The 27,872-nt window shown below is 34.1% G+C and overlaps 1 protein-coding gene across 3 annotated transcripts in view; it reads right to left on the bottom strand.

Moving 5' to 3' along the window:
• Positions 1 to 27,872, bottom strand: part of CSMD3 (CUB and Sushi multiple domains 3) — a 585,002-nt gene that overhangs the window by 241,934 nt on the left and 315,196 nt on the right. For all 3 annotated transcript variants that reach the window (XM_053983153.1, XM_053983147.1, XM_053983136.1), the window contains 4 exons: positions 16,809 to 16,991; positions 15,332 to 15,658; positions 7,930 to 8,124; positions 3,535 to 3,673 (listed from right to left, as the gene is read on the bottom strand). In XM_053983153.1, coding sequence (XP_053839128.1) covers positions 3,535 to 3,673; positions 7,930 to 8,124; positions 15,332 to 15,658; positions 16,809 to 16,991 — 844 coding nt within the window. The remainder of the gene's footprint in view (positions 1 to 3,534; positions 3,674 to 7,929; positions 8,125 to 15,331; positions 15,659 to 16,808; positions 16,992 to 27,872) is intronic.

The raw sequence follows: 27,872 nt of genomic DNA on the forward strand, positions 1-27,872 counted from the left end.
AATTAAAAAGCAACAATTAACAGCAGGATTTTACAATGATCCTCAGATAGTCTTAATTCTCGCTTTGATTTACTTAGACGCCTAATTCAGCTTTGTGAAATCCATTCAAAGAACTGTGTTAGTAAAGCCAGTGTACTGAGGAACTCGATATTTCAGTATTTATGTCCCATGACTCTGAGCCAAAAGATCTAAAGGAGTCTGGCAAAAGACAAGAAGACAAATTAAACCTGCAAAACATTTTCTTTTTATTGATATTCTGCTCCCACTTAATAATGTATAACAGAGCACAGACGTAAAGTAAGAGGGAGTTACAGAAATGAAGTGGTAGAAAAATTGGGAAGGAGGAAAACTGAAAATTTGGGGTTTTTTCAGCTCCCCCAGTAACTCGCAATCACATCCTGCTGCAAAGCTGCTAGGCAATAACTTGCACTTTCCAATACTTTTCTTTTCTTTTTTTCTTTTTTTTTTTTTTTTTTTTTTCCCAGCAATCCATACAACACAGGAGAAATTTTGGAAACAGATCATTTAGTCTTGCTCAACTTTCTTAGCACCTACATCAAAAGCATACATGAGAAAGAAGGTGGAAAAAGACATGGGTCTTATAAATGTAATGCAACTACCAGGCCACTCAAGTCAAGTTGAGATTATATTGAATCGCCAAAGACATAAAGGAAATCCTCTCAAAACTACTTAGACTATATGTACCACCATAAATATGAAAAAGATGAAGATTAAAAAAAATTAATAATCAGTCATGAAAGAAAATGTTAGAACTATTTTTAAGTGAGATGAACTGAAACAAATTTGAAGAGGGCATTATGTTCAATGCTTTTGCTTGGTCATTTAGCTCAAAAACCAGTCAATTTAAATTTAATTTATAAATCTCATGCTTATATCAATTTTTCCTTCAATATCTTTTCCCTTGATGCTTGCTCAACATATCTGCTATATTTACATATTTTTTTCCCTCTTGTGTAACAAAACAATAGGGGCTTTTAGAAAACTGAATAAGAAATACCCTGCACTCATGTAAGACCCTTCCAATGTTCTTTCCTACTTATTTGATCACTATTGCTAAATTGACCTGGATGTCTTAATTGCCATGTGACATCTAATCTTATGGTGGACTCACCAGCAGACAGGAGTGAAAAAAGTTTTAACACAGGAGGTCCCGCATATACTTTTATTAGGAGGCCTTATTTGAATAGATAAAGGTGCCTGAATATTTATAACACACATCTTTGTTTCTAAGAGACACCCTTATCAACTCATTGCAGTGTCAGGATTTCTTGCTGCATAGTAAATGCTCAATAGACAAACGTGACTAGTACTCCAATCAGTAGTTTGCTGTCAGCATCTTTCACATTTAAATACTCATAATTAGGCTTCATGGTAAACACTTCATTGCAATCAAGAATGGCATTGCCATTTCTCACTTCTATAATTTCAGTTGAGCCTAAAAAGATACTGATTTATAACAAAATATCAACAGATAATCTATCTTAGCTATGCTTTAGAACAGGAATAAACATTTTAAAAAATAGATGCACAATCGTATAACAATACATGAAAAAGTTATTTTTTGCATGCCAAAAGCACAAAAGTTAATAGTTATTTTTATTTGATTTGTCTATAGATCTCCTTCTATTCTCATGTCTCTGTCTCCTTGGCACAGGAATTCTTTAGCATACAGTCATGGAATGCAGCTCCTCGCTCCTCTCCAATGTTATAAGAGAGAAGATATAGGAAGGTAGGAAGATTAAAAGGAAACTACCCTGCAAGTGGGAAACTTAGATATTCCAAAAATTATTTAGAAGTTATAGACATGTACTATAAATATTTATCCCTGACCAAGAAATTAAAAATCTTTCAAACAATCACACGTATTGTGGAAGTTTTGGTATTTGCACCAATAAAGGCTAGAAAGAGTATGTGTGTTTCTCAGGACAAAGTTAAAAGGCAAAGAAATGGGCAAAATATTACGGTTTTTTTGTTCATATAGGAAAGTCATTTGGCTGTAGTTTTAAAACTGTGTATTTCAACAAAATGATCTTTTTCTCTTAAGAAAGTGCAGCTGAAAATTTGCAAGCAGAAGCAGCAGAACAAGGGTAGCCAAGACTAGAATGAGTCTTTAAAAAGCTAATGCATAAATTACTCAGAAGGCAAACTTAAACTATGTGAAAAATAATGTCTAAGTATGTGGTAAGCACATAAGGAAATAGCATAACAGTAGCTTACAAAATGTTTCCTTTCATTACACTATAAAGTTTTATTCCAGCATTTAATTTATAGAATAACTTTTTCTTTGCATTGAGACATGTACCTATATATATCTAGGTGCATCTGTGTGAACATACATAGATGTATTTTTAAGTGTAGTTCTGCACAGAGATACAAAAGAGTACACGTGTATCTGCAAGTATGGCCTCTCTGGATTGCTGCATCTGAGCAATATGCACACTAGACCAATTTCTGACAAGTGACAAGAGTGTCAAAAATGAGCAGCAGTGGGAAAAAAAAGGTGTCATAAAGAGGATACAGGCTTTCTCTGTGATCCAAAGAGACCACATCTTGTTCTTTTTGATCTTTCTTACAAGAGTAAAGGAGGTTGTGCAATTTTATGACAAGGCATTACGTATTACAAACAGAAACTGTATGAAAGAGAGTGTCAGATTTTATTAGCAATATTAGTATTACTTGCATATGCTATTTTATAATGACCAGGCCTAGTCAAAACATGATGCATAAATATTAACTGAAAAGTATTTGTATGATATTTCTACACTATAGTTTTCATCATAAATGTCACTTTTTTACTGGATTGTCAACTAATTTTTTTAATATTTACAATTAAAAATAATCTAAAACATAAGAATAGCATTCTTTATTGCATTTTTTTGGTCTTGTTTTCTGATAAAAAGTTCAAATTAAATGACAGCATCTTGCTACCATGAGAAATGTAAGGTGCTTCAGCACATTTCAATCCTTTGAATAAGGAAAAGACCTTAGTAACAGACATCTGTCTTGGAAAAGCGGAATGCTGCAGTAATTTGGGGACACTGGAATTCCATCCTGAGAGCACACAATCCTTTCACAACAATAATTCAGTTAATATGATAATTAAATATTCAGAGTGGGGAAAATTATGACTACATTTACTTTAGTTTTCACAGCTGATTCAGATTTTCAGAGTTGAAGATTATGTGATTTTGAGAGGAAAAAAAAGAACTTAGCAATTATAGTTCATCATAGCAATATAGTTAAAAGCAAATGAAACATGCTAATATTTAAAAACAGACAACATTTTTTACTGGGCTAGACAGGCTTAAATACAGGTAAGAGGGTAGAAATTTCAAAAGATTTTCAGCACATGAAGATAATGTCTGTACTCTGAAGGAGTTTACAAAAGTCCTACGTGATAATACAATTCCTTGTTTTTAGAGATAATGCAAATGAATGTTATTATAAAGCTAATAACTCTTGTTTCCTGGTAAAAACTGGAAAAAATGAAGTAAGAAAAACATTAGTCAAGACCTTTCGAATGTAATTTTGATAGAGTGTCCAGGTTCAGCTTCTATCACCCACTCACAATTCAAGGAATCTTTATAATACCCTGGCCAGCCTGGAGAGAGGATTACTCCACTTGGAGATGAAAAATGCCCACCACATGGAGCTAAAAATGAAACAAAGAGAAAAGTAAATAGTACAGATTTATTAGGTGCAATTCATATTCACCAATTTCAATGCAGGACAATTAGAATGAACAAATATTGAAAATCCAGTTGCAGGAAGATGCAGTCACTTCAAAGCTGACAGGCTCTGTGGTGTTCAGAATTAGATGGAGATAACTGAATTAAGATTAAAAAGATTAAATAAACCTTAAAAAGATTAAATAAACAGTTCAATAATTCTGCAAAATTTTTTTCCCCTACTGTGTTCTTATGTGTATAATACATTTTCTTCATTAAAGAACATAAACAAAACACAGTCTCTACAAAGTAGCATTATTTTTGCTTTTAATTGTGGGCAGAGAGACTTGAAAAACTTGCTGAAGTTTCAGCTGAGTTTAAAGCTAGAAATCAGTGAACTGTTATTTTAAGTTTGACATCATGGAATCCACTGTCATACCACATATATTTTTCTTGGCATGTTAGCAGTTCAAATTCCTCATTCATGAAAAAGACATACTTACCATTCTTAAAAGATTAGTTGGTATTTTTAAATTGGAAAATACATATAAATATTGCAATATATACTTCTGCAAGCATTACTCATGGAGAGGGGAAAGATCACCTGCTTCAGCCTGCTCAACAGTTTGCCTTATCCATCCCAGGATACCACTGACCTTCTTTGCATCAAGGACACATGTTTAACTTGGTGTCCACCAGGACACCCAAGGCCTTTTCCATTTAGACAGAGAGCAGAAGCATGTTACTTTGCAGGAAGAGAAGGCTGTGCCACAGATTTTCATAACACCATGGTTCCAGTGGCCTTTATGCATACAAGGCTACTCCGAAAAAAAAACAAAACAAAATCTACGTCACAGTTAGGGTCACAGCTAATTATGCATATCACTGTATATCTCAAAGAAGTTGGAAAGGTCTTACTGTACCATTGACAAGCTAGTGTGTCTCCTAAAACTAGTGTAAAATATACAATATTTTCTGACAAAAACATGGCTATTTATTAAATTTCTGTTTGCAGTTATTTCACCTAGCAGGCCTGCAAAACATTTTGGTTGCTCATTTTGACAAAGTAGAACAGTGCATATCATTGTCTATATTATTCTGAACTTCTCCATTAAAAAAAAAAAAAGAGATTAATTTTGCTCTCTTTGACACGACTTCAAGTTGAAGACCATGAATTATTGCACATTTGTCTGATCTTCATTATTCTCAGGAGAATACCAAGGTCCTATATTAAATTTATAAATTGCTGTAAATAGGTTTGTTTGGTTTGGGTTTTTTTGTTTGTTTGTTTGTTTGTTTGTTTGTTTTTTGTTGTTGTTGTTTTTTTTTTAGGACATAATGCTTCATCTTTCCCTGCTGTGTAGGGAAAAGAAAGGGTTTCTAGAAGTTATAGAGTTCAGAATTCAGTATGGTGCAAACACTTCTAAATATGCCAATGTATACTTCTTTTTTTATTCACTGATGGATTTAAAGTGGGCGTTTCTCACCTTTTAGCTTAGAGTCTTTTTTTCATACTACCTTCAGTAAACAGTACCAGTCAAACAATAAATTATTTAAACTCATATTTACCTCAACAACCAGAAGGTTAACTCTAGAGCATTCATAATCTCTATATTTTAATGTATATAAGCACTTTTAAACATTCATAATACATATGGAGCCTATAAACTACAAAATATATTGACAAGAATAGGAACCAGATGGCCTTATTCTGAGCCAGTACACTCCATAGTTACAGCAGAGTATTACTAAACTTGTACAAAGTTCCATATTCTCACCAAATTTTCATGACACAGATTGCATTTAAAATACAAAAAGCTCCAAACCTCTATTACAAAAATTTTCCTATGAATACTGCATTAAAAATAATGCACACTGTAAGATTGCCTAAATTTGGAATAGTTTCTCGATTTTATTTAGGAGAGTTTTGCTGCCAGTTTTCCTTAAAAAAAATGTTTCTTATCTGTCCTCTGATTATGGCTCTTGCAGATAAATATTTAATTGATTTTTTTTGTTTATTTGTTTGACTTTCACCATTACATGCTGATTTCCTAAACCCAGGAGTACTTCCCTTCAGAATAGCTAAGCTACTGGGCTTATCTTAAAAACCCTTGTTTTTAGAAAATAAAACTCTCCAGTCATCGTGCCAAAAGATTGTTTCCCTAACCTTTTTTACACTGATTCTAATCCCCTTTTCATTCTTATAGTCCTGTTTGATGGTTGTCTGACATATTCATACCCAATGTTCATGTGCTCAAAATGAAACTCTAGAACTATAACATAGCTAGAGGTGGTCATCAAGCAGAATCTCTTTATCAAACACAGGTCTATGTCAAATAGTAAAAGACAATCTTAGTCTGATCTAAGAATTCTCACAAAGTCATTTGCATTTATTTCTTTGTATAGCAAGGTCCATGGGTTGAAACAGGAAATTTTCATATGTGAACATGAAAAAAACCTTTAGGATAACAGGCTATTCACAAAATCACTAAACGTCTAGTAGATGCATAGTTTTAGAAATGTTTTTTTGAAGAGCTTATCACTAATGCTACAGAATGGCAGGATATTAAGCCTTATGAGAGTTGTGCAGGAAGACCAAGGTTAGAGCTTCTGCATGGGTACAACAGCACAATATTAGAACAGATTATGGGAAAATCCTCCTTATAACCCTCACACAGGAAAGATGAAAGGCATGAGGACAGGAATCCCAAACTCAAAATCATCAGAGAGCAGCAAAAGCAAGACCCCTTCACTAAAGAAAAGAAGCTCACTTGTGCACATGCACATACACACACACACACACACACACAGAGTTAGTGCCTTCACAGACATGTCCAGTTCCACCTGAGAAAGCTGAACAGGATTGGATTGGTTACAGGAAAGGGGTTTGGTGACAATGAAGTGACTGTCTGAGCTGAAACGGAATCCTGGGCTGTGGGAAGGGCTGGAAGGAAGTCTCAAGAGACTAGTCAGGTTCGCCCTGAAAAACTACTATGTTGACCCTATTCATCTGCACCAGATTATTAAATATAATCCTGTATACTGTAATTTCTGAAAATTCTGAACTGTAGGGAAAACTGCACAGCAGTCACATTCCTAGTCAGTATGTGGAGCTTATGCCTTTGAATTGATATATATGACAATGAAATTATGAGGTATATGTAGAGCATGTATCAACCAACTCTGTTTTAGAGACAAATGTGTACGCAATCAATAAAACTTCTGAACACCCTAACAGACCAAATTAAATTGTTAATTTAAAAATACTTTCATTTGCCATCTAATTTTATTATAAATTTAAAAAATGTATCTAATTCTACAGCTGATAAAAAACATCAAATTCAAATATACCTGTGTCTCAAACTTTAGGATTCCAATATATTTTTCACTCAGAGTCTCAGACCACCTGTGGATTATATTATCATTGTGCATGGACTGACACTTAAAAATATTCCCAGCAATTTAAAATTTTTATGTAACATTGAGAATACAACCTTTTATTTTATTAGCAATGTTGTACAGATCCATAAGCCTTATAATAATGAAAAGGTATTATGGCCTATCCTGTCTAGTGAAACTGATACACCTTATATTTATGAAACTATAATCATTCATCAAAAAGGTAAACATGGATGCAAAGCATATTATAAGCAGTTGCACTAATGTATTATAATTGTTCAAATTTTGTCAGAAAGGCAGTTACATAGTGAAAATAAGAACTAAATTGTTGTTTAAAGTGAAAGCTAACAAACCAGAGATTATATTATCATTGATTGTTTTTTTTAATCATTACAAACAGCTGAATTAATTTTCCTCCTTTAGGTACAAATATCCTAGAATATAGACAAGTTATGAAGCAAAGATTATATTTTAGTGTCATGTAGTATAAACAAGTCAAAGGAAATATGCATAACACAGTAGTTTTAGGTTGCTATGTATGGAAGTACTTAATTTCTATAAAAAAGAAAAATCAATTGCTAAGAGAGTCTTCCCCAGCCTAGAGTCACTGTGGATAAAAGAAACACAAGTACTGCAACAGAGAGCTAAAGCATCTTAAACAGTTTTAAATACCATAGCCAAAGACCTAGAAGAGATCAATGTCTTCATTCTAATCTAATACTGTATCAGCAATAACAGAAGCTTTGTGTTATTCATTTGCAAAAATCTCAACTTCATTTGGTGAAAATTTGAAATGCATTACATCAAGTTCTCCTGATTTAGAAAGAAATGTTATACATACCTCCACACTTAGGAATAGGTCCACTCCACATTACTTTTCCATCCACTAGCATACAAGTAATTGTTTCAGTTCCTTGTGTTTTAATAAATCCTTCTTCACATATAACTGAAATTGAGCTCCCCAGCTGAAAGTTATCACCAAAACGCCGAGCATTGATTGGCACTCCAGGATCTGGGCACTCATTATGTCCAAATGCTTTTTAAGAGAAAAAAAGAAAAGTGGTAGAGGATATAGAACTCTTGCAAGGAAGAGGACATTTTTAAGATTTTGTTCACTAGTAAGAATAAACAATTTATATTAGGAAACTGAAGGGAAAAATAAGAAACAAGAACTTGCTCAACAGCAGAAAATGCAAAGCAGTATAAATAATTGCTTAAAATATGAAGTTATACCAGCATGGATCTCAGCTTGGACAGCTTGCTGCTGGCAGATTTCAGTGATGGCTAAATTCTCCTTTTCCAACAACACTCATTCTATTTAATGTTAAAATGGGACAGAATGTTCCTTCAGAAGGGCAGGGCAAGCATCTATGTATGATACAAAAACTTTACTCATCTTTTATACATGTAATTCACCATCACACCATTTGAGCCATGCTGACCTTCATGGGCTTGATCTTACCATAGTTAATTTTGTTTCCCGTATTAAGAGCTGGTGAACAGTGAAAAAAAGGGTTATGTTGGCCAAAGAAAGGTCTGGATAAATTGAAAAAAATTAATTTCCCTGTACACATGTAGATACTATGACAAAGACTGCTCATGTCTTTTACTGCAGAATATACCTTACCTTTGGAGAAGAAAGACCATGTTCCTAACAGAAATTAACAAAGTAATATTTATAGCATTATCATTAAATAATATGTAGTAGTTAGTTATTATATTTTGTTTTATTTATGAATAATACTGCACATCTTATATTTTTTAAAATGTTGATTTTTCAGAAAGAACAAATATCCACCTTCCTTATGTATGAAGACTGCAAATTGTATCTTTGTAAATGTGTTTACATGTGGAGACATCAGAAATGACTAAGTCCTTAAAAAGCCCATTTTCACTTTTTTCCCCTGTAGTTTTACTAATGTGTCTGCTAGACAAAACATATACAAATCCCCTAATGAATTATTTTTTAAAAGTAATACCTCAATACGTTACTAGAAAGATTTCTTGGATGTTCCATTACAGAGGTATTTTAAATCATAATAATGGACAAGAGAAATCATGCATTTATTGACATTTTGACTTGGGCAATGCCATATATATTGGGAATGAAAATAGTGCTTTCATTGAATAATTGTCTACCACTCAAAGACTGCATTAAAAGTGATGCAATCTTATACTTTTTCAGAGGAGTTACAAAAACTTTTCCAATTCTTTGTTCACAGTCATCACTTTTAGAGAAGGCATTGATTGTCTGTTTTTCTTACTACTTTCAGACAACCCAGAGATAGATCTTCAATATTGTTATTTATAAATGTAGATAAATGTTGACTCCAGGTTTAGCTTGCTTGTGTGTGACACCAGTTTATTAAGGTTGAAAAATCAATTCATTGCTCTATATTTCAGCTCAGGAAATGCTGCCACTGCTGCTCCTATGTGATCAATTTTACTGCATAGAATGACTTTGGGAGGCAAGATAGTGAAAGACAATCTGTCCCACCAACAGTAGTCACTTGTAGCTTAGCCTGGCTACAGTTATATTATTCAATCTGCTGATACTTCTAAAAAGCTTCATGGTGGAGCTGTAATATTAAATACTAGCCTTAGGCTGAAAAGAAAAAGGATGCATGGGTATATGATTAATTAGTATTTTACTTATTATCAACAAATCAAGAAACCACAGAAAAGTTCCTTATGAACATGTAAAGAGGAGATACAAATTTCCTGGCATTTTTCTTCATCAACTACCATGACTGTACAGGTATATAAAGCAATATCTGGAAAAATGTCAGGAAATATAATCACAGATCAGGGCAATGGTGATATTCTGCTGTTAACTCAGAATTATATTAAAATATGCATTTTACATTAAAAAAGAACAACAACAACAACAACAAAAAACCCAAAAAAAACCAACCAAAAAAAAAAAAAACAAAACAAAAAAAAACACAAAAAAACAGAAGGGAAGGAGATGCAGAGATCTCATGAGATAGGAAGGCAGGTATCTAGCTAATCACAACTCATCACAGCTTTGAAAGGTCTTTTCAAATAGGACTAGAAAGGAGTGGTCCACTGGTGCAGTTAATTGTTTTGGTGGATTGCCCTACTAAGAGTTTCAGCTGATAAGTATACCAATAGCTTTGAAGTAAAGAGAACACTTTCAGAAGAAAATATCAGAGAAAAAACAAAAGTTGAGGGAATATAAAATAATAGCAATATATTTCATACTAAAAACTATTGTGAAAGACTATTTAAAGCTGTGTAAACAAGTGGCAGCTTTTTCAGTACCATCACATGTAAACTCCTACTTCTTTCTAGTACACAACACTCTGAAGAGTTCTAACTTGAGAAGTACTGAGACTGAAAAAGTCTTAACAGGAGCATTGGCAGGAAAAACATGCTGTGATGAACATACTCTAACACAGCAATAAACCACACTAAATCAGTTTTTAGATATAAGCACATAATCTGGGATTGTCCACTGACTGAAATATCTTGGAGTAATTAGACTGATATCAGAGGCCTTGATGTCTTGGTCCACTGAGCTGAAATGACTGGAGTAATTAGGCTGATATCAGAGGCCTGTAGTTTAACCTTTGTCAGGCTGCTATGTACTTCATAAGGCTTTTGCTAGTACAATTAAACAGCTGTAATAAAAACAGTAACAAAAATATGTACATAATAAGAAACAGCAGGTCATTCAAGCTTATTCAAAGATACTTGTCCAGCACTTCCTATACCCCAGTCAATGAGGAACAGCTCAAAGAAGTCCACATCAAGCATAAATCGAGCAATCTGGAGGATGTTTCCACCTCAAAAAACTCATCCACCTCAGCTCAAAGCAAGGTTAGAATCAATCTGGTTTGTGGAATGCCTGCCCATGGAGGACGTAGCAACTTTTGAGTTTCCTCTGAATTAACTCCTTTGTCATGAGAGGTGAATATGCATTCTTATGTCACATGTCACATGCAGTTGTTACACTTTAAGTGTGCATTTTGTCTGTTCTAACCTAAGCTAGGAAATCTATACTGAAGCAAAGAGACTACATAAATTTATTGCTTGTAATTTATGTGACTATATTCAATACTATGTCTAGCTCTGTTCTCCATAATTAAACAAAGATAAAGTGGGAACCATTCATAAAGGAGTCTAAATATGATAAAAGGCTCATACTTTCCCTTGAACTGAGTAGTTCAATGCATATAGCTTATTACTGGCAGGATTAGGGGATGACTGACTTTATAAATATCCTCATAGGCACTAGAAATATCATTAACAGCTCTTGTATTTGGGATATAAAGGGGAAACAAGGAATCAGGTATAAGTATGCATTTCCATAGCAACTTAAACCAATGCAGTTTTAGGTTGCTATGTCCCTGTGTTCTGCTGCACTTAGTGAAACACTTTTCTGCCTCCTTATCCAAGCAGAAAATCACAGCCTTTCAGTTCCTATTCCTTTGCTTATTGGAACATTCTTTGTAGCATCCATTTTCAAGTCACATATTTCTATGATATAGTCCCAAAATTTAACTAAATAGGAAATCTTTGTTAGACTTAGTGTAATAACTCAAAGATGACACACTTGAAATCTAATTTTTGCTTAATTCCAACAAAATTTAGATTTATGTTCAATTTTGCTGGAAGGAGAGTAATTATCTGAGACCATACATGTTTCTGTAATTAAAAAAAAAATGTGGCATTAAAATAGTTTCAGAGAAATACCAGTAAATAATCAGATTATGTAAAGCTTAGTTTTATTCTCCATTCTACACCTCAAAAACATCAATGAAGCTATTTATATTACTAGCCTACATTCTTATTAGAAAAGATTGATCAAGACATACTCTTTCTGTGATATACCGTTTTTACTCTTGAAAGGGGCAAAAAGAGACTGATAGCTTTGGAATATATCAACTGGAATGTTAGCAGAAAACAGATATTTTTAATTAACTTTAGGTTTACAAATGCTAAGACAGACTGAATTTCTATTCACTCCTTTTTTATCATCTCTTTTGGCCTTTATTTAATATGGAAATTAATCAGATTAATTTATCAGATTGCAGCTGTCTTTACTGAAGAAATAGTAGGGACATTATTTGGTGGTATTGTTGTTTCTGTAAGTAGATTTTAGCTACAGAGTTTAACAAACACATGCACAAACACACCCATGAAAAATAAATAAAAATATAAATGCGTTAAACTGCTCAAATGTGTAAAACGTTTTAAATTCTTTTCAGAGTTAATTGGTTTCAATATACAACAGGTAAAAGTTAATATTGGATTGTTGCTTCTTTTTAAAAATAAAATTGTATCACTTGATACTATTGGTGCATAATTTAAATGACATGATCAAACTACTACACGCTTAAAGAAGTCTGCAATTTTTTTAAAGAAGCAGAATTTGTCTGATAACTAACATGCCTGTGTCACTGAAATGTTAGATCTGAAGTATTGAGAGTATTTGATTAATTATTTCATTTCAAAATATGAACTAAACATAAGGAGATTCCATGCTAATCTTCTCCATCTTTCATTTTCACTATAAATTCTATATTAACTGACTTATATTTAGTTATACTTGTGCGAAATGGGATGAATGAGAAAATCCAATTACACACAGCCCTAATTTTCATCCTAGAAGACTACCTTAGATCCTCCAATAACTGATTTTGGTTTTCATATCACTAGATTTAGGCTTGACAGCATTGAGCACACCACAATGAAATTTTAAAGTAAAGAGAACCGTTATAAATGTCAAAAGGACATGAAACAAAAGAAAATAAAGAGCAAATGTTAAAACTTCTGTAAAGAAATATGGATTCAGTATCTCATGTCCCTTATAACTGATTTCATATTTCAGTACCTCTGAATAACCCCTGACTTTCCAAAACAGTACAGAGATGTGTAGCTACCAGTCAAAGGTTAGTTTGCAATGATGACTGTCCCTATAAAAATCAGTAAGAAGATACCACATGTTATTCATGCTTACTTTCTACATTTGTGACAAATGATCTGAGGAGGAATCAGAGGGCTGAAAGCAAAAATATAAGACAATATCAGAAAAATAATGTTTGCAGAAAAATCTGGTGTCAGTTTATCTCTTTCCTATCAAGAGATAGGAAATGTTTAACATAGATCTTAATAAATAATTCTCTGAAAGACTGACAACCTAAACCAAAACAAAAATAAAAAGAGAAAAAAATAAAGATGGAGAGGTGAAAGATGATGTGAGAAGAGTAAACAGCCACAGAAAATTCAGTCCTTGAATTTTTATGAAAATAATATTAACTGTTAACATTTGTTTGAGAAAAATGCGAAGTCTGGGTCTCAGAATGACCAACTGTTGTAGGTTGGGTTGGTTTAGTTAGGGATTTTAATAAATGTTAGTTAGGTTGGTTCTCTGTACCCCTATTTTCCCTCACAATGGTTCGCTCCAGGTTGTTTGCCATGGGAGCTCTTAGCCACTCCTGCTTCTTCATGGAAAGTTCTATGTCAATCACCCCACCTTTGCACTGCTATTTGCCCCAGACCACTGTACCCACATCTGTTATGTTCCCATGAGTTGTTATAATCTATGTCACTCCCCTGTTGCCTGTCCCTATAGGGCGAGACAGGGTTCCACTCTGTCCGCCCACCCCCTATTTAAGCTGATGCCCTCTATTGTCCCGGCGCCATTTTGCCTTGCACCGCGCTGGGAACGGTCGCTCCAACCAACGCTGCGACCACACAGGAAATAAAACACTCTCAATCCCACAAGCAAAGTGTGCCTCTCTTGTCCCTTCACTTCCTCTCAGCGTGAAGCTACCAAAGCTGCATTACCCACGCCGGAGTGCTCAGCACCAGCAGGGAGGCAAATGCCATAGCCCTGGAGCGCCTGTTCACACGGCAGGTACAGTCTCGCAAAAGCAGCCCTAGCCGGGGTTTTTCAACTGCTTGAGGCCGCAACGGGCAAACACTGCAACCAACCTCACTTAATCTCTCATTTCCTTTTTGATTTAAGGGTTAGTTTCGGTAAAAAAACACCTTAACAACAAAGTATTTTTTTCATACAGTCCAGTAGGTAACACTTTTTTCATACAGTCCAGCAGGTAACACAGGGAGGGAGGTATGCTCTCCTTCAAATCATGCTGTTGTATATTCTCTTACATCTCAAGTAAGCCTCTGGAATTATATATACTCTCAGATGTCAGGGAGAAAGACAGGAATGGGACTAATTATACACGATATCACATTTTGGAAATATCAAAATATTTATTGTATTTTGCTTATTTTTTTTCTATCTGTTGGCATGGAAAACTCTGCTATCCCTACCACCAGAAAGAAAGAAAAAGAAAGAAATCCAAATATCCAGATGTGAGGGGATTGATGAGGTGGAGAAGCTCTGGTTGAAGGCTACCCCCTACTAGATGCTGTCTTTTTCCTATCACACTTTACACATAGCAGCAAGTCTAATACTTCAGGATACTGCTGGAGTGGCAAAATTTAATTTTGCATAAGCTCCCAGGAAAGTTTCACAGCGTATCTTGCAATTATATGGCCTTGCATCACCATGTCCGCACTAGCTGGGATTATATCCTGTCTGGATTTTAGTGTGGAATAAATACTAAATTACTTGCTACCAATGTAAGGTAGGCAGCTCTTCATATGTGTTTCAGAAGAAATGTAACAGTTTGGGCAGCAAAAAGGTGAATAAATGCTAATGGTATTTAGTACTGGAGAGGATATTTGATATCACCTTCAATTATTATTATGTGGTCAGTAAGTAAGGAAGGTTTGTGGTTTGACTGATCAAAGAGCTCCTATGGCTACTAACTGAACTGCAGTGACTAGGAGCTAGCAAAGATTGCAGCCATCAGCTCCAGGATATTACATATGTTCACAGCTGAACATATGAGTTTTCAAGAACAGTTTTGTACAGGTAGTAGTGGTGATTAATATTATGTAGCATTGCATTGTCAGAAAATTTAGTAAAGTCCTACTTTACAATTTGGAACTAGCCTGATTTGTCAGTCTGCCAAACACTCCTATCACAATGACCTCTAAAACCATAAATGAGAACAATACATGTATTTTCAGCCCTAGCACAGTATTTAAACAATAATCCAAACATCTATATTAGGATTTTTTAGATATATAGGATTTACTTGAAGCTGTATTACTAGAGCATCATTTTTAAATACTTAAGCCTATCTCCTAGACTGTATGTTGAAAACAAAGCCACAAACAAAAAAACTACAATTACTCACTGTTATAAGTGATGTTAAATCCACGTCCTGACATTGAATGGTCAGCTTGAAATTCCAGACGCAAAATATGACCATTACTGGTAAGATGGGAAGGAACTTCAGCACCAGTAAATGTTCCAATTATGGGGGAATCTACAGAGTTGCCATCTTTAACTGCAAGGAAGTCAAACTGAGATTCCAAGTCAAAGTCATTAAAGGAGAGATGAATTCGACTCCCAGGGTCTGAAATTATTGTCCAGATACAGTTTAAATTATTCCCATATCCCTCTGGATAATCAGGTGAAAGAACTGTTCCCATCGGTGCAGTGAAATTGGAAAGACAAGGAACTGCCAAAAAAGGGAGAGATAAATTAGATAATGGAATAAAACACTTCAATAAGGACTGTTTTAGTGCTAAGTTTTTTGCAAGAAATCTTAAAACTTGCTGAGTACCTCAACTGAATAATCCATTATTTTTGGTGATATGTGAATCTAGAAAAAAAGGTTGTTTTTTCAATCTTCATATTCCCTTATTCTCAATAAAACTACCTCTCAAGCAGAGCCCACAAGAAATAAAGAACATATTTGTTGCATTGGAAATCCATGGCAAACCTTACAATTTACCCTTGATAACAATCACTTGGCACCACTTATTTTCTCTTGTAGGGAACTGCTTAGATGAGCTGACCTCTCACTGAGCACATTAAAGGGGCAGAAAGTCAATAGTGCCCTTATCATTTGTTGTTCACACAGAGGCTCAAGAAATTAAGAAGCCTCAAAGAGACAAGATGTTTTGTTGTTATCAGGATAACATATTATATTCAATAAATTCAGCTGAGCCATATTAAATTGAGTTGCAGAGATGAAAGTAACCGATTGGTCTCTGAATAGATTTGATCCATACTATTTAGTGGAAAAGTTAAGAAAGGTGCTGCCACAAATAAGTATCACAACATTTTATATACCTGTGCTATATAATACAACTTATGCTATATAGTGCAACTGTTTTACTTATGCTATATAATGCTACTGGAAGAGAGCTATAAATATTTATGATAATTTAAGTGCTAATAGCTATTTATATAAAATACATGGGGGAAGTGTAAATAATTTAAACTCTTGATTTCAATTCAGCAACTTCTAATCTGAGGAAATATATTAATTTATAAGACTAGCTATCAAAATTGTATCATATATAATTTACATCATAAAATCAACAGAATCCTACCCAAAAAAAGCCAATAATGAAATACTTTATCAAAGCGCATAAAGAGAATTTCTTTAAGAGTTGGTATAAGAGAAAAAAGTTTTAGCAGTTTTAGAACCTCTTCTTTGGGTAAATACATTAGGCAAACCTGCCAAGAAAAAGTAAATTCATCCTGTCAGGAGAGTTAATAGCATTTTACTGACTCTGAAATCAATCACACAAATAATTACGTATAAGTAAAGCTTATCACAATGCATTAAAAATAATAAGAAGAAAATATTTGGTACATACAAATACAGATTGGTATGTTTGCAGACCACTGGTTGTTTTCTTGGCAAATGATAGATTTCTCTCCAATTAATTCAAATCCAAACTGACACTCAAACCTTAAAACATCACGATTAGAAAATCCGTCCCCTTCTCTAATACCATACAATGGTGTTCCAGGATCCCCACAGCTTTCTTTTTCAATTTCTGTTGAAATAAATAAGGAATGTATTTTTAGAAGAATAGAACAAACTTGCTGCATGTATATGCTGACATGTAGAAAATTCTAAGTAAATTAAAATCATCTACATAAGAACAGCTGTCAAAATTCACCACTGAGTCTGATTCTATACCCCAGGTTCTTAGGGAGGAAATTTTGCATTAGGAAACCCACCAGGGGGAATGAGTGGGTGGTTGTGTTGGGCTTAGTTATTGACTACAGTTAAACCACTACAAGGGATTAGAAAAATCTAAATTCTTTGTGTTTATAAAATACTTGAATATTAAAAGATATGAGGAAAAGTACTTCTACCCTATTTTATTTAATAAAATTTTAAACAGTAATATCATTAAGTAAAATATTGCTAGTAGAACATGAACTCTTAAAAGTAGAGACAGCGACCAGCTCCCCAGCGTGTAAATACTGTCCATGTTGCAATACAGTTCAAATTGAGGTGACAATGACATGGCATATAAGAGACTGGTGGCACCAAAAGAATTGCCCATAATAAAAATGAGGCTAGACATAAATATATATACAATTTTTATACACATACATTATGTAATCATATGCAAAAAATAATTTCTCTATAGTCAAATAATGTTTTACCTCAGTAGTCTTAACTACAAGGAATCCGAATGATTACTATTTCTAAAAATATTTGAGCTATGATATTCTCTCAAGCTGCATCCTGTTTTGAACTTTCATTGGTTACAGGCATGGAAGAATCTTCTAAAAATGTACATGTAATGACAGCAACAAACATCCCTGTACCACAGTTTGAGGTTTTCTCTTTAAAGGTCTTGAAGCTTTTTATCTTTTTCTCGCATTTCCATATATGATAGTTAGAGTACATGGAAAAAACAGAATAGCAAGTGTTTTGCTTTTAACTCAATTTTTCTAGAGTAATATTTTTAGCAGCATACATTTGATTTCTCAAAGCTTTCAGATATTAACATTGTAAATACAATTAAAATGTGACACGAAGCAAATAAAGAACATTCCATTTTAATGAAAAACTGAAAAATAGTTCAAGATTATTTAAAAAAATACTCCACAGAATTTTGAAAGGCGTTGTTATTCTGTTTGGATAAAGAAAGCAAAAACAACAAAAGAAAACCATCGAATAAAGAGAACAAAAAAAAAAAAACCATGAACACTTCTTTTTTGTTTATTTGTATATTTTTCCAAACAGTTCTAGGAAAGGATCGATATAATTTGTTATTATAAAAGGATAAAACCAGGTTCAATTTATCATGAGATCACAGACCTCAAAATAACAAGTTACAGCTTTCCTGAGGAAACAACATAAGCCAACCCAAAGAACACACAAACTCACTTTCCTGTCTTCAATTTTTGTGGCACTGTTAATGTCAAACTTACAGAACTGCCCAGTTTTTAACTGCCAAAGAAATATCAAGTTTTCCTAGGCTGTCCTGGTAGATGAATACTATCCTAAGTATCTAAGTAATTTCATATTTCATTTGGGAAAACAAATACATTCTATAAACAAATGTATTCTATAAACTAGTTCTCCAGCAAGTGACTACATCACGTAAATTACTGCAGTTTTCTCAAACAATATATACTGGGCAGTAAATGTATTTATACCTACTTCAATTTAGTCTCTTTTGGGGCTTCTATTCTGATGTAGCTGGGCAAGAGATGCCATGCTTTTTTTTCAAATTTGAAAATATACGTAGCTGACCAAAACTATCCCTTTTAGGACTTAAAGGAGCTGGTTTTGCATTCAAAAATTATTAGGCAGAGTACAATCATTTACAGGAGCTAGTTGTAAAAAAATTCTATGTGATTTCTGTATTTGAGAAATTACATCCATAGCCTTATGCTGAATTTGCTTTCATAAACAAAGTTGAACAAAATGTTGCATGAATAATGGATTTAAATTAATTAAACCATCCCTAAACCCCATTTGTATTAATTTAAATTTATAGCAAGTATTTCCTTAATCACTTTTAAAACTTTCCTGGATGCATTGCTTGCAACCCTTTTATACACTTTCTAGATTTTGTATTAGCATCAGTTCATCTCTGAATTTGAAACAGACTATTTCGGTCATTACTTAGTTTTCCACAGGAGCAGAAATGATTTGGTTTGATTTTCTGTTTTGTTTGGGGGTTTGTTGCTGTTTAGGTTTTTGTTTGTTTGTTTGTTTGTTTGTTTATTGTAGTGCAAATACTTCTCAGTTTTCTTTAGAAAATGTCTCTTGCTTTAAAACAGAGAGGAAAAAACCAAGCTGCTTCCTGGGCTTTTGTCAGATAATCACATTTTAAATAGCATGATTTTAGGAAAGTGTATTAATATTTATTTAAATTCATATTTATTTTAATTTACTAAGGAGTAAATTAAAATCACATTTTTTCTGCTAGTTCTACCACTTCTGTTTCAGCTTCCCAGCACTACATATTTTGTTTCAAAAATTCCTAAGAATTTTGGTTCAGAGCCTGACAGAGACTCTCTTCTTGAAAAACTCGTACTAGTCCCTCATTGTAAATAATTCATTCATGATAAATAGAAATAATTTACTGTTGTTTTATGATTAGCAGACAAACAGTAAATTTTCAGACAGCTTAATTATTAATGCCATAATTAAAACATAAAAAGCCCCACAACTATAAAATTGGAAATTTCACTGTGAGGCACCAAATAGTGAAGAGAAAGAGAAAGTATTTGCACTACTCTTCTGGAATATAACTTGAATGCCTATCAGTAAAACTGCATGTAAGAGTCCACTGCTTGGTGTATTTGTTGGACTAAAATATTAGTAATTATAATGCTCTCTTTCATGTAATGCATTTCCTTTCATTTTAAATTATCCTTACACTACTTTTGTATATATTATTGAAAGATTTTGCAGATTTCTAACCAGTGATGTGCTGAAGGGAGAGCCCCAAGCTACAATAGCCCCTAGTATCACAAGATAGGAATGGGTTTTTTTCTCTTATCCTTCTCTTTGTGTGAAGGACAAGCCCATTTTGGAGGTGACTAAAGGGGGCCTTGGGGAAAAGAAATGGTCACTTACTACACAAATGCATTTTGACAGAAATGCACTGCAGTTAGGGTTTGAAGAGGTAACTTGTCTATAACTCTATTGAGTTCCTGTAACTCAAGAATAAATAAAAGATAAGAATGTGATTCCTATAAGGAAAACAGTTTTGAAAGAAAAGAGATCACTGGTGCACACTGGAAAAGTGCAATACTGAAGACTTGTTATCACTTCAGCAGAAATTCTGAATCTGTAGTCCTTCAGGGAAACACCAAGCAAGACCAAACATTCTTTACTTTAACAACATCTCAGAATAATGCTCATTATTTGTTTTACTGACTGCATCAAAAGAAATATGACACACAACTAGATTTGTTTAGTCAGTAGTAAAAGAGCATTTGAATTCATTATATAGTATTTTTTGAAACAAATAATACTGGATGAACTAAATACTAGTATATGAAAAGAAAGTTCAAGTATGTAATTCAAAAAAGATAAAACTTGCTGTTTGGTATTTGAATTCTTTATGCAAAAGCTACAAGCATTCACCACCATATATTGACACTGACATTTTGCAAGATAACGCATTAAAAATTTATGTAATCCCACTTTGAAATACCATGGTATGTACAATTTATATACACATTACTGAATACATATATCTAACTTAGTTGTGAAATTGTTGTACTTATGTTCCCAATGCAGGATTTTCTTATTCAAAAATTTAGAAAAATATACCATAGTATATTTCACAGAATCACAGAATAGGTAAGGCGGGAAGGGAGCACAGTGAGTTATCTGGTCCAACATCCCTGCTCAAGCAGGGTCATCCCAGACACATTGCCCAGGATTGTGTCCAGACAATTCTCGAATATCTCAAATAAGGAAGGCAATTTGTGTAACTTTTGTTTGCAAAGGCCAAGGAGCCAGTGTTAGTATAATCATCTTTAGGTTTGTGTGCCGAGGTTTTGATAGTGGAAGGACTGTGCCCATGAAAGGGACCCATGGTGGAGCACATTGAAAAGAACTGCAGCCTGTGGGAAGAGCCCACATTGGAGAAGTTTGTGGCAGACTGCCCCCCATGGGAGGGACCTCATGCTGGAGCAGAGGAAAAGTATGAGGAGTCCCTCCCCATGAAGAGGAAGCAACAGCAGAGACTGCATGTGATGAACTGACCAGTCCCCATTCCCTGTCCTCCTGTGCCACTGAGAGGGAGAAGAGAGACAATTCTGGAATAAAGTTAAGAACCAGAAGGGAGGAGTTCGAGGGGGGTGCGGGGTGGGGAGGGGGGCAGCGCGGGGAAAGTGTTTAAGGATTTAGTTCATTATGTCTCATTATCCTACTCTGATTTTGATTGGCAGCAAATTAAATTGATTTCCCCAAGTCAAGACTATTTTGCATCCCATGGTGACTGGTAACTCTGATCTTATCTTGATCCGTAAACCTTTTTTTATATTTAATCTCCTCCCTCCTGCTGAGGAGCAGAGTGATAGAGCCACTTTGGTGGGCACCTGACATTCAGACAGAATCAATCATCTAGCTTACCCTGAAAATTCAAACTTAAATATTAAAGAGAAAAGCCACAGAAAAAGCAGAAATCAGGAAAATAAAAACTAATAACTTATGAATGAAAAACATATACATTTATCAGTGTAAACCAGGATAATAAAGAATGTAAATTATACTGTGTGGCTTCATAGTATGTATACTCAAAAAATACAATCTTAAAGATACATAGCAGACAAACAATTTTGGACCAATTTCAGCAGTCTTAGATGATTCTTAAGCAATTTACATGGTAATAATTGGAGATTGGTTACATTTATTTGTAATAGGGTTTAGGTATCTGTAAATGAACAGAAATTTGAATCTCCTTACAGTAGTTCTCCTAAGTATTATAATATTTGTATGTAGCTTCAAATAAAAGAGATAGTTTTGTGTATTACCTATTACTATTAAAGTGTGAGTATTTTTATAAACAAAGGATGGAAGTTCATTTGTGAGAAAATAAAATGTCTATTTCCATGTGATTTTCAGTTGTATTTTAAAGGTTATTAATACCCTTTCTTCCTTCTAATAATCAGATTTTTATCAGATTTTTATCAGATTCCATGTCTTGGGAAATCCAGATATATATAAAAATTTTTTTCACATTAACCATTATTTTTACCCAGAACAGATAGTGTGGTTTTCTCACCCTCAGTTCTGACCAGAATAGGTTTTATATTTATTTCATATTTATTTTCTTTTTTCCTTCCTTGTTTGTCTAAATGATAAGAAAGAAGAATCTTGTCTAATCTGTAGTGGGGCTATTTTTTTAGCAATTGGCAAGTGTAAAGATAGGGAATGAATCTTGCATTGTTTTAAAATAAAAACAGAATGGAATGATGCCTGTAGCCAAACTATAAGAAAACTCCATCTGTGCCTGACTGCTCCAGGTGAGATACCCATTACAGTGTTCCATCACCTTCTCTGTGCTCCTGGGTCCCTCTACAGAAGAAACAGGTATGCAAAGGGAGGAAAGGAGATGATGAGGAGGATTTAAGCATACAATCTTTTCCCTATATGAATTCATGAGATGTTTAGTCTATATTGTGCTATACAGAACAGCCATTCAAGGGTATAGGGTCAGTTCTATTCTACTCAAATTCTATGGGGAGAAAAGAAATCTATTAAAAAAAAAAAGAGTTATTCTTTCCCTACTATGTAGGTGGTGATAACATTCTTTGCCCTTGCTGAATTGTGCCAATTGTCAGGGTACTTCTCATTTCTTGATCATATAAAGTGATGAGCCAGAATGTAAATATTTCACAAAGAAAAAAATAGGGATAATTAATTAAAGGAGGATAATTTTTCTAACGACAATCATAGGAAAGTCAGATGAAAATCCTCTGAGAATGAAGTAAGAAAACAATGGCAGACACTGTTAAAAATAATATTTTATGTATATCACAACCACTCAATATTTCTAGTATAAAGAAAGCAAGTTACAGCCATTCTTCATGACAAGATATTTTTCAGAGGGACAGCAGATATATCAACATGATTTTTATTCCATAATTTATCTGAAGTGTTCTACTACTAGCATAATATATATCATAACTACATTCTGTTATATATTTTAGGCACTTAAAGACTTTATGGATATACATATTCCTTCTCTTCCTATTCAGGACTGTGTTCCATATCTAAAGTTGAGTAATTTACTAGTCACCCAGACATAAGATGGCCTGGCTAATAAGTGAGCCCTGTGGGATTTTAAATAATAACCACACCTCCAATAAAATAAGTTACTCTCTTATTTTAGGTTTAGAAGATGAACTGTTATGTAGAACTCTATCCATACAATTTAATCACACCATGAGACATCTCACTAATACAAAAAATTAACAAAAAGTGGAGTATTTCCTAAATTTCCATTGAAATGCTGCTAAATCACAGTATCTTGTTAATTCCAGATTTGCTTGCAAAAACAGCTGGTATTTTATCACTTAAAGAATTTCAGTTAAAGTTGTGAGAATTAGCAACGCTTGTATTTCACCCATGCTGCCTCAAGAGATTTCTGTTGCCTTCATAACTATACTGTCCCAAACCCTGTCAGTATGATCTTTCTCCTTCAGTCATATTGAGGTAATACTTGCTTTGTTTCAGTATAATTTTAATGTGAAGATGCATGTCAAGAGAGACATTGTGTTCTTCTGAAACTGCAGTGTGTATATGTATCCTTACATTCCTGTCTGCCTGTTCAATCCCCTTTGCTTCCCAAACACTATAGCTGTTAACCAAACACACCTTTCTTCTTCAGCTAATCTCGCTCTACCAAGAATTTAGGCAATGGGATGGAAGGAGGCATATTATATTTGCTTTCATTATGCAGCTCCTTCAATCTGGAATAACTACATTGTGGCATAGTTAACTAATTCAGGATGACTTTTCCTCAATGCACATGACTTTAGCTGGAGCAAAGATGGATCACTTAATAATTTGAAAATCGTTTCATGTAACTTTTTAAATTTAAAACTTAAAATGCAGTTTGACATTCTGGTGTGCTATATCACATAGTTAAACCTCAAAAAATAAAGTAGTTTTGTTAAAGAGAGAGAATATCTATGAATTTCAGCAGTTTTCCCTTCGTATGACTTTTAGTAGCAGACAACTACATTATTAGCTTTCCTTATGGAACTATAGACACTAGGCACTCTTAAGGGAGAATAAATGGAAAAATAATAGTAAGGAATTTTATCTAAGTCTGCAATCCTTTACATGAACACTTTTAATGCAAATACATGGAATATCCTTTAGACCAGCGATTACTGCTTGACCTGTCAAAAGGAAAAAAACAATGTGAATGGGTAGTCACCATATGCAGAAATGTCTGAAGTAATTTTCAAGGTAGCATTAAGACTGAAATCCATTTATTAGCAATTACACAAATTCTATAATTTCTGTGTCTGAATCATCTTTATTTAAGTGGTGGGGCCTTTCTCATTTTAAATTAAGACTGGTTTTCTTCCATAGACTAAATAAAATGTAAGCATCTTGTTAATCATCCTAAAGAAATTGGGCTGTAGAGAATGTGTTTCTTTGATGTTTACAAAGTATTCTAGGTTATGATAAGAACATGCAATACCCTGTTTTAATAATATGAGTAACAGGAATCTCATTTGTGTCATTGATGATTTGACTAAGGCCTTTCACTCCACTTTAGAAAATCTTTAGGAAAATGAAATGTTTCACTGGACTAAACAGCTTCATCTCCAACTCTCAGTATGCTTTCGAGGAACATATAAATGAAAATGAACTAATTAAAGGAATATTTTTCTGGCAATATGGGAGTCAGCATTGTAAAGATAATTTTGATCCTTTTGCTATAAATAGTGCTCTTCTTTTTAATCTTTAATGGTAAATGTGTGCAGATAGAAGTCCAAACCTGTTGGACTTCTATCTGTTGAAGCTAATATCAAGAATGTATCTATGATACATACAGAGTTGGTCTGTGACAACAGTGAATCTGTTTGCAGCTAGTGTGTTATCTGTTGAACCTTTCAAATCTATTGATCAAGGTAACCTGCACCAGCTCTGCAACTCTTCTTTAATGGCAATCAATAAATTTGTCCTCTGATACCTTTCATAATTGTTCCATGTTCTGAATATACATGTGACTATAGATCACTACCAAGGTTTTAATTTGGTAACAACTTTATTGTCACTTAAACTTTTTTCAGTTTTGCTGAGCTAAACATCTAGTCAAGATGTAAGACAGTTAGTTCTACCTTGCTTTTGCCTTTTTCAGAAGGTCATAGAACAGAACAAAAAGGAAAGTCTCTAGAGAAACAGTTACCAAGACTTATTTATGTGGCTTATTTTCTTTCCCAAGCTTCTGGTCCAATGATCCTTCAACCTGCTTCTTTCTAGTTCGATCAGTTATTCCCTTCTGAGACCAGGCAACTATATCTTTCCAAAAGGAAGCTACAACAGACTAAAACTAAACACAGAAAAAAACCTCAATCCCAAAACGCAGAACAAATACTGTTCTCTGGCAAACACACACAAAACAGTTCCCAGATCAACTCTATGAACACAAAGCAGGGTTTGCTCCAAAAGCCATTTAATACATTTGTACTGGGCTTAGACAACAAGGTTTTGGTAGTCAGGTGTCTGCAGAAGTAAACTCTGTGAGAAGAGGCTGCTCCCATATTGGACAGAGCCATCTCCAAGAAGGACCTACATCTGGTCAAAGTGGAACCCACCAGAAATAATGGTGGTGCCCTTGTGATAACATATTTAAAAAGAGTAAAAAAATGCTGCAAAGCAACTGTGACAGAAGATCAATAAAAATATGTGAGAAACAGCCCTGCAAACATTAAGGTCAGAGAAGGAAGGAGAAGACGTGCTCCAGGTGTCAGAGCCGACATTCTCCTGCAGCCCATGTTGAAGGTCAATGGGAAGCAGGGTGGCTGTCTGCAGCGCATGAAGGTCTCTGCTGGAGCCTGTGGATGACCCCACATTGCAGCAAGTGGATAAGCCCTGAAAGGACCTGCAACTAGTGGAGCAGTCCATTCCTGAAGGACCACATCCCATGGAAAGGACACATGCTAGAGCAGCTCTAAAACAACTACAGATGAGGCAAAGGACTCCACACTGAATCAGGGGAAGAGCATGAAGAGGAAGGAGTGGCAAAGACCAAATGTTATGATCTGGCCACAAATCCCATTCCCCATTCCCAATCCACCCTTACTGCTCAGGTGAAGGAAAAGTTAGAAGAGGTTGGAATAAAGGATTGGAGTCTGGGAAAAAGAGAAGGTGGAGGAAATTTTTTAGTTTTGTTTTCACTTTGCACTATCCTACTTTGCTTTTATTTGGCAATAAATCAAGTTAAACTTCTTTTAGTTGAGTCTGTTTGTCTATGACAATAACTGGCAAGTTATCTCCCATTCTCATCTCAACCCATGAGTTTTTTCATCTTATTTTCTTCCCTTGTTCTGCTGAGGAGGGAGAGTGGGAGCAGCTTTATGGACATACTGCAGTCAGCCAAGGTTATTGAGCACAGAGATGCATATAAATTTCATCTAAACCCGGCTGTCAAATGTAGACTTTTTCCAAGTTAGAATTGCAATGCTCTCGCACTCCCTACCCCCCAAAAAAGAAAGTAGTAATAAGAGAGAGAAACCTTTCTAGGAGCTCTGATAAGACTGCAGCTCGGACTAAGCTCTTGGGGATTTCAGTTTCTGTAAGCTAAATCCTCTTAAACAAGTGAGTAAGCCTATGCAAATCAGAATTTTACAAACTGAATCTGATTAGATATCCCCTTGCCAAATTTCAGGTCACCGCAAGAAAGTTAGAACTTATCAAAAAGGTTATTGGTGGTTTTTTTGTATTTTTTTTTTGCTGGTCACAATGGAATGCAATTTCCTGAAATCATGGTATTTAAAGCTGCTAAGTGTTTTGCTTGAATTTACTCATAAGCACTTCAAGTGAGATAGCTCTTGAGTACAGATAACTTCAGTCAAAAAAAACAGTTAAAGTTCAGAGTTTCTAAACTGTGAAGAATAATTAAACTAGTTCTTATCTTACTTAGGAAGTTATGATTCGACTTCAAAGTAACGAATTGGTTTTGCCAATAATATGTTTTGTTGTTTCACCCTCTATTATGGTTAAAATATAAAATATACAAATTAGAGAAAAGAGTTTATTTGCATATGGATGGGAGAATAATAACTAAAATTTAGACAGGAACTTCCCCTCTACACCAGGAAGATTCCTACTGTGACTGTGTGTCTAATCTGTAATATTAAAATATTGGAAAAACGTCAATGTGACTATGAGAGTAAATTTTTCAGTCCATGTATTGAAATAAATTTATCTATAAGTTGCATGTGATCTGCTTTAACTGCATATTTGCACACAAAATAAAAGACTAAGAAATATCTAAAGAGCAAGAGAGGAAAGTGTAGCATTCCAAATTGCATGTACATTCAATTTAATATCAAATTTTTAAAGATAAAAATCAATAATGACTGAAACTAAAAGTGTGGCTTCTAAATGATAAAGATACTTAATGGATGATTTAATGATTTTCTAAACTATAAGCTTTAGATCAACTGCAGGACACTGAACATAACCATGTAAAAAATATAGAAGCGCCTCATTTCTTCTTCCTGTTGTTTTTTCTTTCTCATGCCCATCCCCTTGCTGTACTACACCTTACTGACAGCTTATACAACTTGGAATATAAATAGTAATGTTATTTATTGAAACAGACGTATAAGAGAAATTAGGATCACAAACAAAAGGACTGATTCAGACTGATTCAAAACATATTCAACTCATTAACATTTAATAATTCATTAACATTTTAATT

This window comes from Vidua macroura, chromosome 1, assembly GCF_024509145.1.
Source record: "Vidua macroura isolate BioBank_ID:100142 chromosome 1, ASM2450914v1, whole genome shotgun sequence".
NCBI lineage: Eukaryota > Metazoa > Chordata > Aves > Passeriformes > Viduidae > Vidua > Vidua macroura.